Source organism: Schistocerca piceifrons, chromosome 2 (genome assembly GCF_021461385.2).
Source record: "Schistocerca piceifrons isolate TAMUIC-IGC-003096 chromosome 2, iqSchPice1.1, whole genome shotgun sequence".
Lineage (NCBI taxonomy): Eukaryota > Metazoa > Arthropoda > Insecta > Orthoptera > Acrididae > Schistocerca > Schistocerca piceifrons.
The window spans coordinates 766,504,023-766,522,576 of record NC_060139.1 but is presented as its reverse complement, the minus strand read 5'-3'; the positions used below and the strand labels follow the sequence as shown (position 1 = coordinate 766,522,576).

The 18,554-nt window shown below is 42.5% G+C and overlaps 1 protein-coding gene across 1 annotated transcript in view; it reads right to left on the bottom strand.

Moving 5' to 3' along the window:
* The window catches only part of LOC124776465 (transcription initiation factor TFIID subunit 5), a 64,896-nt gene that overhangs the window by 30,605 nt on the left and 15,737 nt on the right, over positions 1 to 18,554 (bottom strand). The window contains exons 3-4 of the mRNA XM_047251478.1: positions 17,297 to 17,499; positions 2,009 to 2,205 (exon numbers count right to left, since the gene is read on the bottom strand). Coding sequence (XP_047107434.1) covers positions 2,009 to 2,205; positions 17,297 to 17,499 — 400 coding nt within the window. The remainder of the gene's footprint in view (positions 1 to 2,008; positions 2,206 to 17,296; positions 17,500 to 18,554) is intronic.

Below are 18,554 nucleotides of genomic sequence, written 5' to 3'. Positions count from 1 at the left end.
AATCCATCCTTATGGACTGTAGGTAGTCCGTGTAGTGTAGGAGGTGCAGCTGCTCATAGACGAAGTTTCTTCATCATCTTCTTATCTTCGAAAGTGTGCTGGAGAAGCTCGGTTGTCTTCCTTTTTACTCTGTTGGTAGGATCATCTTTGACTCTACGGTAGGTGTTGTCTTCTAATAGGTCATATGTTTTTTTGCTTGTATACAGTACATGGTAATTCCCTTTATCTGGTGGGAGGACGACAGTCTAGGCATCTTCTTGGAGCCGCTTCAGTGCTTTCCTCTCTTCCTTGGAGATGTTTGGCTCTGGAGGAGCCACCCTGGTGACTACATGGCATGTTTCCCATCGTATTTCCTCTGCAGCATCACGTGGAAGTGAAAGATTGGCCTGTTCCACCGTGCTGATGAATTGTTCTGTTGGTAATGTTGTCGGTGTTGGTGCGAAATTCAGTCCCTTTTTAAGTATGGATAAGGTAGCAACGTCAATTAATTTCCCTGTACAGTTGATGACAGCACTCTGTGGTTCTTCTTGCGGTGGTTTGGCTGCAAGACGTACGTGTTTTGCAGTTTAGCTGCAGGTGGCCAATTCCCAAGCACTGTTGGCTTGAGACCAACTAACTGGAACTACCCACGCCGATGAGTCAGGGGAGAGTGTCGAGGCAAGCTGCAAGTGGCGTGAGAAGAGTTCTCCAGAGGTCTCGTCGAGTCTGCATCGAGTGTACCGGATCCTCTCCCTGACCAGGGCCAGGCAGCTCTTCCAGTGATCCAGTTGGTGGCAGCGGTTCTGATATGATGAGTGACCTTCGCAAAAGATGGTATGATTCGGTCCTCTCAGCATCTCAGTAGTAAGACAAGGGAGGCCTGTTTCGAAGCTTGTCCAGCTTCTTGATTTTGCTGTGCATCTCCTCCCCATAGAGGTACTTGAAGGGTGATCTGAGGTTTTCCTGGCGTACAGAAATCTTGAAAATTTCTCGGGTATTCAGCCGGGTAGCGTCGTCCAAAAGGCGCGATATTTTGGCAAGCTGACTTCTTGCCATCTTCAGGTGTTCTTGGTGTCTGATGGCTCTCTGATGGATGTTGACTTTATATAATCTCCACCCTTCTCCCGCAGCCTCCGTCTGGGCACTTTAGAGCGGTCTGCTCCTTTAGAACTAAACTCCAGCACCCATTCCACTGTTTATTCTAAAAAACAGATCAGTTCTGGCCCTTCAAGGCCATTATCCAGTGGTATATGTCGGGCATTCTGAGGGAACACAGAACACCTGCACATACCTTGAAGACCAAAACTGGTCATGGTTTACAAAGCAAAAACAAAAGCATAACTGGTGCTGGTATTTTATTCAAAATCAATACTACAGTAGTGGAATCTGCATCAACATGCTCCATATGCTGGACAAGAAATTAATACTACTACAGTACTTATGAATCCACATCCCTAAACACAGAACTTTGCCAAAAGTACATTAAGAGAATAACCCCACAACAGAGGAAGCTAACTAAACATATTTGGTAGTTGCAAGATAATTTTTCCTCTCTTATGCAATACATAAAATATTGGTACAGCTATGTGATGTTTGTGAAGGTGATGTCATTAAATAAACATATCTTGGTTACAAGGCATGTTGCCAAAAAACAGTATATAACATATTACACTAATAGGTTTTTTAAAATCTGCAGAAACTGGGTCTTACTCTTGCCTAAATGTTATAAAATACGTTCCACTGGTTTAAGAAAATTTTTCATTAAATTACATACATAACAAATAGGCCATGATCAAACAAACATATCAGAGAGTACCTCAACAAAAGAGATGTATGCTGGCTAAGGTAGTTTTTTACTCAAGTTTTAAATTAAAATTAATGAAGCCAACTGAAAAATCATATGTAGCCATCACATGAATTTTGTATGGAAGATAATTCGGCAATAACTCTCAGAATTATTCAACTAGAAATATTTTATGGTGTAATCGATGTTACCTAAATAAATGTTTTTATAGCTAAAATGAAATACCTTGCCGTGTTGCTTCCCCTACTACTGCTCCGGATGTGGCTTCAATTTGTTGCTTATTGCGAGCTACACCTTCGTACATATCAAAATACAAATGTTCTTGTATGATGTTGAGGACAACACTGTGTTTCTTTTCTTGAAGGTGTCTTTTCAAGATTGAAAGGGTATCACGTGACATCCTGATAATAAATTCACTTGACCTGTGAAACGGTAACAGTTCTGTTAGACTCAACTTTGAAGATTATAATTCTTTATGAAATAATGAAAAAAGGGACTACAATATGTTATTAGCCAGACTGATTTAAATACACACTAGAGAACAACACCTGAAAAATAAAACACATTGTGCATGCTTCCATCACTGCCACTATTTCACTCACATCCTTTCACTTTCACTTCTTGTTTTTTTCTTTTCTTTTCTTTCTCTCTTTTTTTTTAAGTAGTTCTAATCAGAACCATCTGTTTCAATTTTGGTATCATCCCACGTGGGAAAAATATATCTAAAAACAAAGATGATGTGACTTACCAAACGAAAGTGCTGGCAGGTTGATAGACACACAAACAAACACAAACATACACACAAAGTTCTAGCTTTCGCAACCATCGGTTGCTTCATCAGCAAAGAGGGAAGGAGAGGGAAAGACGAAAGGATGTGGGTTTTAAGGGAGAGGGTAAGGAGTCATTCCAATCCCGGCAGCGGAAAGACTTACCTTAGGGGGAAAAAAGGACAGGTATACACTCGCACACTCGCACACTCGCACACACACACACACACACACACACACACACACACACACACACACACACACATATATCCATCCGCACATACACAGACACAAGCAGACATTTGTAAAGGCAAAGAGTTTGGGCAGAGATGTCAGTCGAGGCAGAAGTACAGAGGCAAAGATGTTGTTGAGAGACAGGTGAGGTATGAGCGGCGGCAAATTGAAATTAGCGGAGATTGAGGCCTGGCGGATAACGAGAAGAGAGGATATACTGAAGGGCAAGTTCCCATCTCCGGAGTTCTGACAGGTTGGTGTTAGTGGGAAGTATCCAGATAACCCGGACAGTGTAACACTGTGCCAAGATGTGCTGGCCATGCACCAAGGCATGTTTAGCCACAGGGTGATCCTCATTACCGACAAACACTGTCTGCCTGTGTCCATTCATGCGAATGGACAGTTTGTTGCTGGTCATCCCACATAGAAAGTGTCACAGTGTAGGCAGATCAGTTGGTAAATCACGTGGGTGTTTTCACACGTGGCTCTGCCTTTGATCGTGTACACCTTCCGGGTTACAGGACTGGAGCAGGTGGTGGTGGGAGGGTGCATGGGACAGGTTTTACACCGGGGGCAGTTACAAGGGTAGGAGCCAGAGGGTAGGGAAGGTGGTTTGGGGATTTCATATGGATGAACTAAGAGGTTACGAAGGTTGGGTGGAAGGTGGAAAGACACTCTTGGTGGAGTGGGGAGGATTTCATGAAGGATGGATCTCATTCCAGGGCAGGATTTGAGGAAGTCGTATCCCTGCTGGAGAGCCACATTCAGAGTCAGATCGAGTCCCGGAAAGTATTCTGTCACAAGTGGGGCACTTTTGGGGTTCTTCTGTGGGAGGTTCTGGGTTTGAGGAGATGAGGAAGTGGCTCTGGTTATTTGCTTCTGTACCAGGTCGGGAGGGTAGTTGCGGGATGCAAAAGCTGTTTTCAGGTTGTTGGTGTAATGGTTCAGGGATTCCGGACTGGAGCAGATTAGTTTGCCGCGAAGACCTAGGCTGTAGGGAAGGGACCATTTGAGGTGGAATGGGTGGCAGCTGAAATAATGGAGGTACTGTTGCTTGTTGGTGGGTTTGATGTGGACGGACGTGTGGAGCTGGCCATTGGACAGGTGGAGGTCAACGTCAAGGAAAGTGGCATGGGATTTGGAGTAGGACCAGGTGAATCTGATGGAACCAAAGGAGTTGAGGGACTCCATCAACCTCCTGACCCCACCAACACCCCGCACCCCTACCTTCTACCTTCTTCCTAAAATTCACAAACCCAATCATCCCGGCCGTCCCATTGTAGCTGGTTACCAAGCTCGCACAGAACGTATCTCTGCCTACGTAGATCAACACCTTCAACCCATTACATACAGTCTCCCATCCTTCATCGAAGACACCAACCACTTTCTCGAATGCCTGGAATCCTTACCCAGTCTGTTACCCCCGGAAACCATTCTTGTAACCATTGATGCTACTTCCTTACACAAAAATATTCCGCACATCCAGGGCCTCGCTGCGATGGAGCACTTCCTTTCACGCCCATCACCTGCCACCCTACCTAAAACCTCTTTCCTCATTACCTTAGCCAGCTTCATCCTGACCCACAACTTCTTCACTTTCGAAGGCCAGACATACCAACAATTAAAGGGAACAGCCATGGGTACCAGGATGGCCCCCTCGTACGCCAACCTATTCATGGGTCGCTTAGAGGAAGCCTTCTTGGTTACCCAGGGCTGCCAACCCAAAGTTTGGTACAGATTTATTGATGACATCTTCACGATCTGGACTCACAGTGAAGAAGAACTCCAGAATTTCCTCTCCAACCTCAACTCCTTTGGTTCCATCAGATCCACCTGGTCCTACTCCAAATCCCATGCCACTTTCCTTGACGTTGACCTCCACCTGTCCAATGGCCAGCTCCAAGCGTCCGTCCACATCAAACCCAGCAACAAGCAACAGTACCTCCATTATGACAGCTGCCACCCATTCCACATCAAACAGTCCCTTCCCTACAGCCTAGGTCTTCGTGGCAAACGAATCTGCTCCAGTCCGGAATCCCTGAACCATTACACCAACAACCTGAAAACAGCTTTCGCATCCCGCAACTACCCTCCCGACCTGGTACAGAAGCAAATAACCAGAGCCACTTCCTCATCTCCTCAAACCCAGAACCTCCCACAGAAGAACCCCAAAAGTGCCCCACTTGTGACAGGATACTTTCCGGGACTCGATCTGACTCTGAATGTGGCTCTCCAGCAGGGATACGACTTCCTCAAATCCTGCCATGAAATGAGATCCATCCTTCATGAAATCCTCCCCACTCCACCAAGAGTGTCTTTCCGCCATCCACCTAACCTTCATAACCTCTTAGTTCATCCATATGAAATCCCCAAACCATCTTCCCTACCCTCTGGCTCCTACCCTTGTAACTGCCCCCGGTGTAAAACCTGTCCCATGCACCCTCCCACCACCACCTACTCCAGTCCTGTAACCCGGAAGGTGTACACGATCAAAGGCAGAGCCACGTGTGAAAGCACCCACGTGATTTACCAACTGACCTGCCTACACTGTGACGCTTTCTATGTGGGAATGACCAGCAACAAACTGTCCATTCGCATGAATGGACACAGGCAGACAGTGTTTGTTGGTAATGAGGATCACCCTGTGCCTAAACATGCTTTGGTGCACGGCCAGCACATCTTGGCACAGTGTTACACCGTCCGGGTTATCTGGATACTTCCCACTAACACCAACCTGTCAGAACTCCGGAGATGGGTATCCTCTCTTCTCGTTATCCGCCAGGCCTCAATCTCCGCTAATTTCAATTTGCCGCCGCTCATACCTCACCTGTCTCTCAACAACATCTTTGCCTCTGTACTTCCGCCTCGACTGACATCTCTGCCCAAACTCTTTGCCTTTACAAATGTCTGCTTGTGTCTGTGTATGTGCGGATGGATATGTGTGTGTGTGCGAGTGTATACCTGTCCTTCTTTCCCCTTAAGGTAAGTCTTTCCGCTGCCGGGATTGGAATGACTCCTTACCCTCTCCCTTAAAACCCACATCCTTTCGTCTTTCCCTCTCCTTCCCTCTTTGCTGATGAAGCAACCGATGGTTGCGAAAGCTAGAACTTTGTGTGTATGTTTGTGTTTGTTTGTGTGTCTATCAACCTGCCAGCACTTTCGTTTGGTAAGTCGCATCATCTTTGTTTTTAGATATATTTTTCCCATGTGGAATGTTTCCCTCTATTATATTCATATCATTAACTTGACACAACAATTACGTTTGTTATTGTCACTGTTGCATTTCAAAATCTTTCCTGTCATCTTATTTTCTCTTTCTGTTTTTGCAAGTAGTTTCACTTTGTATTCACCTTCTCTTTAGCGAATCTACCATACAATTTAATCCCGCCCATATATACTCTATAATACGTAACCCACTTCCAAACCATAACCAAAACAATTTTTTCAGCTTTCAACACTACCACTGCTATAAATCCACCATTTCCAGTTCACAAACAGTTCCTTTCAGCTATTAAACAGCCATTTCGGCTAGTTCTAATAACTTTCACTTTTTTTCCATTTCCGTTTTTCCCACATCACTGATCTTTTTTAGCCGCTTCCCACAGGTTTTAACGTCATTATTTCTTCGTCAGACAATTGTTAGCCTCATTTTCACAATCTGCCACCACAAAACCACTCCTTTTAATACATTTACACGCAGTTTTTTCAAAATTTTCCCGAATTGCTCCACCCTTTAATGTGTTTTGGCGGCAACACAACCACCTAACCTTTGTGCACATCGTTGTCTACCAACACAAGTTCACCACAGGATCAACATAGCCCAGCTATAACCAACACTTTTTCGCCTTTTTTCACACCAGATCTCCAGTTGCTTTCTACTTCACCTTTATCTCTCCCCATATATTTTTATTTTCATTTCCATTTCAGCCTCATGTTACACTTTCCACCTTCTAATACCATGTCACCCTCACAACATCCCCACAACGACCCCATTAAGTTTTATTTACATTCCCTCCGCTAACATGCCTTCGCCCTACCCAGATTACACTCCCATATTTTATTTTCTCAGGCTTGTCTGACATTTGGCATTACCCCCAAAGGCCTCACACTTAAAGTTCCCATCTCTGGCTGTAACCCTTCTTTCCATCAGTCCCTATACCAGTTCCAAACTGCACAATCCATTGCCCTCACCCAACTAATCTTCACCTATGCATCAACTCAGCCAATGAACACACCCGTCAACTCCTATCCTTAATAAAAGTCCTCAATCTTTCCTCTCCCACATCCACACCGGCTGTTCAGGGCATCCTCCTACAGGCCAACCGCAAGTTAGAACAGCATGCCACCCTCCACTTCAAAAAACTATCCAATCTCCTGGTTTCCCACCTCCGGAAAGGCAACTCACTCACCCTTCACAACCTTTCCAGCAAACCTCAACCTCCTCTCATTGCACACAGACCCAGTCTCTCCCATCTACTCAATCTCCCACTTCCAGCTCCACTCCCCCCAAAACCTCAAAATTCCAATCAATACACTTGGTTTAAGAATCATGAAAGAAGGTTGTATACATTGAAGAACCCTGGAGATACTAAAAGGTATCAAATAGATTATATAATGGTAAGACAGAGATTTAGGAACCAGGTTTTAAATTGTAAGCCATTTCCAGGGGCAGATGTGGACTTTGACCACAATCTATTGGTTATGACCTGTAGATTAAAACTGAAGAAACTGCAAAAAGGTGGGAATTTAAGGAGATGGGACCTGGATAAACTAAATGAACCAGAGGCTGTACAGAGATTCAGGGAGAGCATAAGGGAGCAATTGACAGGAATGGGGGAAATAAATACAGTAGAAGAAGAATGGGTAGCTTTGAGGGATGAAGTAGTGAAGGCAGCAGAGGATCAAGTAAGTTTAAAGACGAGGGCTAGTAGAAATCCTTGGGTAACAGAAGAAATATTGAATTTAATTGATGAAAGGAGAAAATATAAAAATGCAGTAAGTGAAACAGGCAAAAAGGAATACAAACGTCTCAAAAATGAGATCGACAGGAAGTGCAAAATGGCTAAGCAGGGATGGCTAGAGGATAAATGTAAGGATGTAGAGGCCTATCTCACTAGGGGTAAGATAGATACCGCCTACAGGAAAATTAAAGAGACCTTTGGAGATAAGAGAACGACTTGTATGAATATCAAGAGCTCAGATGGAAACCCAGTTCTAAGCAAAGAAGGGAAAGCAGAAAGGTGGAAGGAGTATATAGAGGGTCTATACAAGGGCGATGTACTTGAGGACAATATTATGGAAATGGAAGAGGATGTAGATGAAGATGAAATGGGAGATACGATACTGCGTGAAGAGTTTGACAGAGCACTGAAAGACCTGAGTCGAAACAAGGCCCCCGGAGTAGACAATATTCCATTGGAACTACTGACGGCCGTGGGAGAGTCAGTCCTGACAAAACTCTACCATCTGGTGAGCAAGATGTATGAAACAGGCGAAATACCCTCAGACTTCAAGAAGAATATAATAATTCCAATCCCAAAGAAAGCAGGTGTTGACAGATGTGAAAATTACCGAACTATCAGCTTAATAAGTCACAGCTGCAAAATACTAACACGAATTCCTTACAGACGAATGGAAAAACTAGTAGAAGCCAACCTCGGGGAAGATCAGTTTGGATTCCGTAGAAACACTGGAACACGTGAGGCAATACTGACATTACGACTTATCTTAGAAGAAAGATTAAGAAAAGGCAAACCTACGTTTCTAGCATTTGTAGACTTAGAGAAAGCTTTTCACAATGTTGACTGGAATACTCTCTTTCAAATTCTAAAGGTGGCAGGGGTAAAATACAGGGAGCGAAAGGCTATTTACAATTTGTACAGAAACCAGATGGCAGTTATAAGAGTCGAGGGACATGAAAGGGAAGCAGTGGTTGGGAAGGGAGTAAGACAGGGTTGTAGCCTGTCCCCGATGTTGTTCAATCTGTATATTGAGCAAGCAGTAAAGGAAACAAAAGAAAAATTCGGAGTAGGTATTAAAATTCATGGAGAAGAAATAAAAACTTTGAGGTTCGCCGATGACATTGTAATTCTGTCAGAGACAGCAAAGGACTTGGAAGAGCAGTTGAATGGAATGGACAGTGTCTTGAAAGGAGGATATAAGATGAACATCAACAAAAGCAAAACAAGGATAATGGAATGTAGTCTAATTAAGTCGGGTGATGCTGAGGGAATTAGATTAGGAAATGAGGCACTTAAAGTAGTAAAGGAGTTTTGCTATTTGGGGAGCAAAATAACTGATGATGGTCGAAGTAGAGAGGATATAAAATGTAGGCTGGCAATGGCAAGGAAAGTGTTTCTGAAGAAGAGAAATTTGTTAACATCGAGTATAGATTTAAGTGTCAGGAAGTCATTTATGAAAGTATTTGTATGGAGTGTAGCCATGTATGGAAGTGAAACATGGACGATAAATAGTTTGGACAAGAAGGGAATAGAAGCTTTCGAAATGTGGTGCTACAGAAGAATGCTGAAGATTAGATGGGTAGATCACATAACTAATGAGGAAGTATTGAATAAGATTGGGGAGAAGAGAAGTTTGTGGCACAACTTGACCAGAAGAAGGGATCGGTTGGTAGGACATGTTCTGAGGCATCAAGGGATCACCAATTTAGTATTGGAGGGCAGCGTGGAGGGTAAAAATCGTAGGGGGAGACCAAGAGATGAATACACTAAGCAGATTCAGAAGGATGTAGGTTGCAGTAGGTACTGGGAGATGAAAAAGCTTGCACAGGATAGAGTAGCATGGAGAGCTGCATCAAACCAGTCTCAGGACTGAAGACCACAACAACAAACAACAATCTGGAACCACAACACCCTAATTCAGTAGTTAACCTTTCCTCCAAACCTCTCTCCCAATCTGAAACCTCTGTCCTATCCAAAGGCCTCACCTTCAGCCCAACTCCCAGATTCAAACAAACAGCCCTTGTCAAAGATTTGCTGTCCTACACCCGTACTCTCTGCTGGAAATATCACTTTGCCACGAAGAAAAATGATCCTAATCCTACTCCTAATGACCCAGCTCCCCAAGACACTATCCAAATTGAACCCTGCCTGGAACAGTTCCGTCCTCCGTCACAGCGGGACTCAACTCCTCTTCCTCAAAATCACCCTCTCCAAACCTTCCAGGAATTTCTGACTTCCAGCCTTGCCTCTCAATCCTTCTTAAAAAAACCTTAATCCTACTCCCAACATCACCACTGCTGAAGCCCAGGCTATCCGTGATCTGAAGGCTGACCGATCCATCGTCATTCTTCCGGCGGACAAGGGTTCCACAACAGTGGTACTTGATCGTCGGGAGTATGTGGCCGAGGGACTGCGTCAGCTTTCAGACGACACTACATACAAAGTTTGCTAATGTAATCCCATTCCTGAAGCCCAGGCAGAGCTTCAAGGAATCCTCAGAACCTTAGGCCCCCTACAAAACCTTTCACCTGACTCCATCAACCTCCTGACCCCACCAACACCCCGCACCCCTACCTTCTACCTTCTTCCTAAAATTCACAAACCCAATCATCCCGGCCGTCCCATTGTAGCTGGTTACCAAGCCCACACAGAACGTATCTCTGCCTACATAGATCAACACCTTCAACCCATCACATGCAGTCTTCCATCCTTCATCAAAGACACCAACCACTTTCTCGAACGCCTGGAATCCTTACCCAGTCTGTTACCCCCGGAAACCATCCTTGTAACCATTGATGCCACTTCCTTATACACAAATATTCCACAGGTCCAGGGCCTCGCTTGCGATGGAGCACTTCCTTTCACGCCCATCACCTGCCACCCTACCTAAAACCTCTTTCCTCATTACCTTAGCCAGCTTCATCCTGACCCACAACTTCTTCACTTTCGAAGGCCAGACATACCAACAATTAAAGGGAACAGCCATGGGTACCAGGATGGCCCCCTCGTACGCCAACCTATTCATGGGTCGCTTAGAGGAAGCCTTCTTGGTTACCCAGGGCTGCCAACCCAAAGTTTGGTACAGATTTATTGATGACATCTTCACGATCTGGACTCACAGTGAAGAAGAACTCCAGAATTTCCTCTCCAACCTCAACTCCTTTGGTTCCATCAGATTCACCTGGTCCTACTCCAAATCCCATGCCACTTTCCTTGACGTTGACCTCCACCTGTCCAATGGCCAGCTCCACACGTCCGTCCACATCAAATCCACCAACAAGCAACAGTACCTCCATTATGACAGCTGCCACCCATTCCACATCAAACGGTCCCTTCCCTACAGCCTAGGTCTTCGTGGCAAACTAATCTGCTCCAGTCCGGAATCCCTGAACCATTACACCAACAACCTGAAAACAGCTTTCGCATCCCGCAACTACCCTCCCAACCTGGTACAGAAGCAAATAACCAGAGCCACTTCCTCATCTCCTCAAACCCAGAACCTCCCACAGAAGAACCCCAAAAGTGCCCCACTTGTGACAGGATACTTTCCGGGACTCGATCTGACTCTGAATGTGGCTCTCCAGCAGGGATATGACTTCCTCAAATCCTGCCCTGAAATGAGATCCATCCTTCATGAAATCTTCCCCACTCCACCAAGAGTGTCTTTCCACCGTCCACAACCTTCGTAACCTCTTAGTTCATCCCTATGAAATCCCCAAACCACCTTCCCTACCCTCTGGCTCCTACCCTTGTAACTGCCCCCGGTGTAAAACCTGTCCCATGCACCCTCCCACCAACACCCACTCCAGTCCTGTAACCCGGAAGGTGTACACGATCAAAGGCAGAGCCACGTGTGAAAGCACCCACGTGATTTACCAACTGACCTGCCTACACTGTGACGCTTTCTATGTGGGAATGACCAGCAACAAACTGTCCATTCGCATGAATGGACACAGGCAGACAGTGTTTGTTGGTAATGAGGATCACCCTGTGCCTAAACATGCCTTGGTGCATGGCCAGCACATCTTGGCACAGTGTTACACCGTCCGGGTTATCTGGATACTTCCCACTAACACCAACCTGTCAGAACTACGGAGATGGGAACTTGCCCTTCAGTATATCCTCTCTTCTGGTTATCCACCAGGCCTCAATCTCCGCTAATTTCAATTTGCCGCCGCTCATACCTCACCTGTCTTTCAACAACATCTTTGCCTCTGTACTTCCGCCTCGACTGACATCTCTGCCCAAACTCGTTGCCTTTACAAATGTCTGCTTGTGTCTGTGTATGTGCGGATGGATATGTGTGTGTGTGTGTGTGCGAGTGTATACCTGTCCTCCTTTCCCCTTAAGGTAAGTCTTTCCGCTCCCGGCATTGGAATGACTCCTTACCCTCTCCCTTAAAACCCACATCCTTTCGTCTTTCCCTCTCCTTCCCTCTTTGCTGATGAAGCAACCGTTGGTTGCGAAAGCTAGAATTTTGTGTGTATGTTTGTGTGTCTTTCAACCTGCTAGCACTTTCGTTTGGTAAGTCACATCATCTTTGTGTTTTGAGACCTACCAAACAAAAGCGCTGGCAGGCCGATAGACACACAAACAAACACAAACACACACACAAAATTCAAGCCTTCACAACAAACGGTTGCTTCATCAGGAAAGCGGGACTGACAGTAGTCCAGTATCTACAGTAAGTCGCTATCAACTATTGTGGGGAGCCTATGTAATAATTAGCAGCATTTTTTTAACTTTTTTTCATCAGAAGGACACATCATGCAAGACAAGTGAATGAAATATTGTTGCATTAAATATGTATATAATATGCAACAAAGCTCAATTAACAGGGAACCACCATGAAAATTTAACAATTTCTCGAGGACAGATGTAAACTGCTCTTTATTTCATGGTGTAATTTCTGTACTGTCTTCAGTTTACAGCATATAGGGACAGGAAAATTATGATATCAACAAGCAGCCAGCCATTTATGTTATCTGCTGGAATGATTATTTGAGGTGTTACAAAACTGGTCGTATACGGGTGCAGATATGCATAATGTAATAGTAGTACAATTCTGAAAATCAAGCAAGGCAGATACATTTTGAGATGGTAATTAATTTTTTCCCATTACAAGAATACTGGTATTGAGTAATTTGGGCTGCATTTAGTCGAAGCTTCCACATGTAACATTAACCATGGAACATTACAGAAGATGGACATGTCCATATCAAATGCAGATATTTATTTTTTTGGCCAAAGGCATCAATTTCCGAGTCAATGTGAAGAAAGTGAGATTATTTGCAGCAACTATCACTAGTCAGTACGGACACTACTCCATCTGTCAAAAAAAAAAAAGTCTGTCATCGAAAATGTAACATCTGCAGGAGCGTTCCCACACAAATTGAAAGTTAACACTAAACGCAATATTACTTTGACCAGCAGAACAGGAGGGAAAGTAAGCAGAACATAAAATATTTTAATTTTGAGCCTTACATTCCTTACACAAGAAGATTTTGCCCAGAAACCTTTTCCATACTCAGGATATGCAGTATCAAATGTGTGACATGCCCAGTGTTTCAAGCGTCCTATCGAGTCAGCTATTGCTAAGAACAACCAAGGGTTACACAACTTAACGTCAGAGTGGGTTCATGCATTTCCCAAACAAACTGAAGAGAAATTCAATGTCTGTAACTCCAAGATCATGGGAGACTCAAGTAAATCAGCCAATGCTGGACAATGTTTAGATAAAACCACACACCAACTAGATTTTTAGGATGAACTCAGACATCTATGACTATAGAGTTCATTGAAGTAATTAACAGTAAGCTGAAGATAATTTATTTTCTGGTACAATCACAAAATTTCAATATGAAATTATCAATTGCAGATATCACTAGCCATCTTTGGATGGCACTGCAGTTTCCTCAGTCACTGGAGCGATTTATGGCATCCTGGATCCTGATACAGTTTGAAATTTCTGTCGGTGGTCTCTGGCAGTCAAAAGACGAGGTCAGCCTATACACTTTTGTGCTGTATGTGTCCCTTCATGTTTCCACTCCACTTCACTATCATACTGGAAACAGTGGACCTAGGGATGTTTAGGAGTGTGGAAATCTCGCGTACAGATGTATGACACAAGTGACAACCAATCACCTAACCAGGTTCAAAGTGCTCCATTCTGTTATCTCATGATTTATAATGACTACTGAGGTCATTGATATGGAGTACCTGGCATTAGGTGGCAGCACAATGCACCTAATATGAAAAGCATGTTTTTGGGGGTTTCTGGATACTTTTGATCACACAGTGTATATAAGCAATATAATGGAAGGAAACATTCCACGTGGGAAAAATTATATATAAAAACAAAGATGAGGTGGCTTACTGAACAAAAGCGCTGGCAGGTCGATAGACACACAAACAAACAAACACAAACATACACACAAAATTCAAGCTTTCGCAACAAACTGTTGCCTCATCAGGAAAGAGGGAAGGAGAGGGGAAGACGAAAGGAAGTGGGTTTTAAGGGAGAGGGTAAGGAGTCATTCCAATCCCGGGAGCGGAAAGACTTACCTTAGGGGGAAAAAAGGACAGGTATACACTCGCACACACGCACATATCCATCCACGCTCCCTGGATTGGAATGACTCCTTACCCTCTCCCTTAAAACCCACTTTCTTTCGTCTTCCCCTCTCCTTCCCTCTTTCCTGATGAGGCAACAGTTTGTTGCGAAAGCTTGAATTTTGTGTGTATGTTTGTGTTTGTTTGTGTGTCTATCGACCTGCCAGCGCTTTTGTTCGGTAAGTCACCTCATCTTTGTTTTTATATATAATAGTGTATATAAGCATGTTTAGGAGGCCAGGAAAGGTGGTTGTCTATCACTGGTATCTCCAGTACAACTAAAATGTCATCCTGGAATAAGAATCAACTAAATGTAAGACAATAATCACTGGAACACCTACACCATGCAACAGGACGACGGAAAAGTGAGCATGTGTCCTGTCACATCTTCTGGAATTGCAGAACACAAATAGATCAGTTTAAAACCCGCAGCAGTTTACATGTGGCATTACAAAGCATAAAAATAATTTTCTTGTAGACTCTTCCTCCTTTTTTAGGGTTGAGGGTGGGTTCTGTTTTCTGGTATAAAAGTGTTTACTAGATGTTAGCAGGCGAAAGGCAAGGAATTGCAAATTTCTGAAGGGGGGAAAAAACTGCTGACTTACTAGCCACTCCTACAAATTAATCTGGGTTCATAAACTAAAAATTGTTGTAAATGTCTGTGTGCAGTGTTATTCATGTGAAAGTTAGTGAAAGTTTTCTAAATATTTGCAAATAGTGTAACTAAGGTGGGACTTTGCAGCCCAGTATTCACGAGGTGGGATGTAGTAAGCCACCTAAAAACAACATCTAGACTGACCCTAGTCATTAATCCGTTGGACAGATTCGATATGGGGCCAGCGCACATTCCCATCCTTGAGGTGGTGCTTTAACGCACATGGTTACCTGGGTGGACTCTTGTAAAACTGTATGACAAGTATAAACACATTCCATACAAACAAGACTCCACTTGTAAAGCAGCAAGATAATTATTATTCCTCGCTAAACTGAGTGGAACCATGTACATATTAAACAAGCATAAACATGTAAACAGCAGCTACTCAGTAAAACTGAACAAGCAACTTCAAAGTACTGGCTTCTCTGTTATTTTGATGTCTTCTACTTCAGCTGTGTAAGTAATAATATGAGGGTGGTTCAATGGGTAAGATAACAAGAGCTCCTGTAGATGTACATAAATATCTCATGCAAATTAATTTCATTTCTAAACATAAGAGACAATTGGAGCTTCCAAATGCCCTCAGTATATGTACTGCAAACAATGAGTAATGTGTAATAAGATTTTTGAATTTAAAGAAAATATCACCAGCTGCAATTCATCACCAACTAACTAACGTTTACAGTCTGAGTGTAATGTCATGAAAACAGGTGTGGTTCTGGAGCCAGGAATTTGATAAAGGCAAAATAGATGTACGAGATAAATAAAGGTCACAGCTGCAAATATTGCTAATCTCAGGTGACAATGTGTGCTGGGTCAAAGGCTTGATTCATGATGTACCAAAAATGTCACAATGCACTAATGATGAGAAAGCCGGTCTACAGGGTGTCCCATTTATCTTGACCAACCTAAATAACTGATTGTCCAGATGCAAATTACAAAATGTTTCAAGCAAATGCTCTTTAGCCATCAGATGGACATCAATCAGCAAGATTGCCTTCATTGTAGCTTTGTTTTTTACAAAGATATGAACAGCCGTATGACTTTTTTAAATGGCACCCTGTATACTGAAGGAACAAATTACTTGACACAACCAGCAATGGTGAAACTATCAAAATCAGTTACACATCAAGGCTAAGGCTTGAAAAGACATCCAATTTAAATGCAGGAATTGTTCACTTAGGTGTTCATTAAACCTGCAAACAATATACAGTAAAATCTTAGTAATTCAAGGTAACTGGATCCAAGTAGAGCTCAATTTACACAGATGGTGACAATTTTAAAGTCCTTTTATTTACAAACAGATTCACAACTTGATGTTCAATGTATCATTACAGTAAATAAAGTTATTTAATCAGTTAATGTATTAAGCATTACATATTACTAGAAGCACTCTGTAATTGAGTCCTGTCTCATCATACTTATAAATGTGATCCTGTGACAGATTTTCATGATTTATCACAATTTTTATTTTTTGGGGGGTCACTTTGGCAGCTCTGTTGTCAGCGGATAACTTTTTACCACAGATTTCAAGCTTCCCCCCCCCCCCCCCAATATCTTCCCCTCCAATTATCTAGCCAGTCAAAACTAGCAGAAAAACTTTCTTCTCCTTCTTCTAATTCTTTTTGAAATACAAGTGTCTTCTCCTGAATCATCAGACTACTTATTGGTTTTTGTTTAGCTCACTATTGTGCAAACTACAAGTAGAGGTCTTCACTAGTCTCTTTGTAATATGGTGTTTTCATGGTTTTACAATAAATGAATTTCTATGCTTTTTAGAAAAAGAACATGAAGCTTTGATAGAATATCACTGTTCCAGTTTCTGTTTCATCACCGGTCGCCTAAAGATACTTGGCCAGTGGCCAACTCTGCTGCTACTTTTTATATAGTCTCACCACTGTTCAATCTTTTCTTCTTGGCTTTTCTTCATGGCTACATGTACACAATAAACTGAGCCTAAGCAGGCACTGGCTACTGGCGGTGGGTGAAACAACAATAGTGGCTAAACAATGTAGGTGCGTGAATCATGGCCGCTGATCACACCCACCCCGTACATATTTTCAATTTTATCTATGATATTGCTTTGATTTTGTTTAACATAGTAGTGACTCACCGTCCACCTCAGATTAAATGGATGTTCAAATTGCTGGGCTAGAACTAATGTGACTTTACTACGTTACATAAAACACAACTAGATTACATGTGCAGATACCCAATGCAATTCTTATAAAACTAACACACAAATAGGTTTCTCTACAGTTATATAGAAATAATGTTTACTTACTTAAATGTGTCAGTGAGTTCATTCCCTTTCATATGGTCTTTCTTTGTAACATGTGAAAGTCTTTTCAGGTCATCTTGATAGTATTCTTCTTGATCTGGACCAAATTTCTCCATTAATTTTATTGCTTGCTGCTCATGACCATTATAAACAAGTTCTAGGTACATGTGTACAAACACTGGGTAAAGTATCATGCCCAACTCGTGCTGAAAGTTTCAACAGCTTATTACAATGTATGTCAAGTATAATCAATGATTAAAAAACAGACATCTTGTTTAGAAAGGTTTACATAAATACAAAGGCATTTTGGACTTAGATACCCTTCATCAAACTTCAGCAACAAAAAAATCATACTACAATAACACTTTCAGAGTGGAAAATAAATCACCGGCATCACTCTAAATCAGACTTGGAAAAGAATGGTCACCTTAGAAATTTTTCTGAAGCTGGAAACAAGGAAAACAAGTTTTCTGTGACAACAGTGTGGAGCTGTTATGAACTCAGATTAGCAGTTTGTACTGCATATTTTTTATCAGTACAAGAGCTTCACAGATAGGCTCGACAATCTCCAGTGATAGACGTCACTGTGTAGCACCGAAAGACTTAGTTTTAAATTCCAACAGCATATGATGTAAAAAAAATATTATTTCCTCTTAAGTACATTCCCCTAACAATCATGATGGAAATATCAGAAAAATTTGTGCTTTTACAGAGGTGTGTGAATCACATTTCTTCTCACATGTATTCTGATAATGGAGTAGGGAGAGGAATGAAATGATACTAATATACTTCGTTACCTCTTAAGTACATTCCCCTAACAATCATGATGGAAATATCAGAAAAATTTGTGCTTTTACAGAGGTGTGTGAATCACATTTCTTCTCACATGTATTCTGATAATGGAGTAGGGAGAGGAATGAAATGATACTAATATACTTCGTTACCTGCACCTGATACCATGTGGTCAAATGCAGAGCACAAATGAAGATATTGTGATGTTTTGTGCTATTTAAATTGACAACAATGCCACTTCCATATATCAGGGAGAACGCATTACAACCTGTTGTTAAGTTTCTTTCATACCACAGGCTAGATAGCAAATGAAATGTCTATAGTATCCTCACAATTGCAGCTGGGTGTTGTTACTATGTATAAGATTTCTTCAAATTTGTCAGTCCTCTTGAGATGTTTGATTGTACATCAACACTAAATTTACATGAGCAATGCATTTTATCAACAAAATTAGTATGGGAGAAGAAAG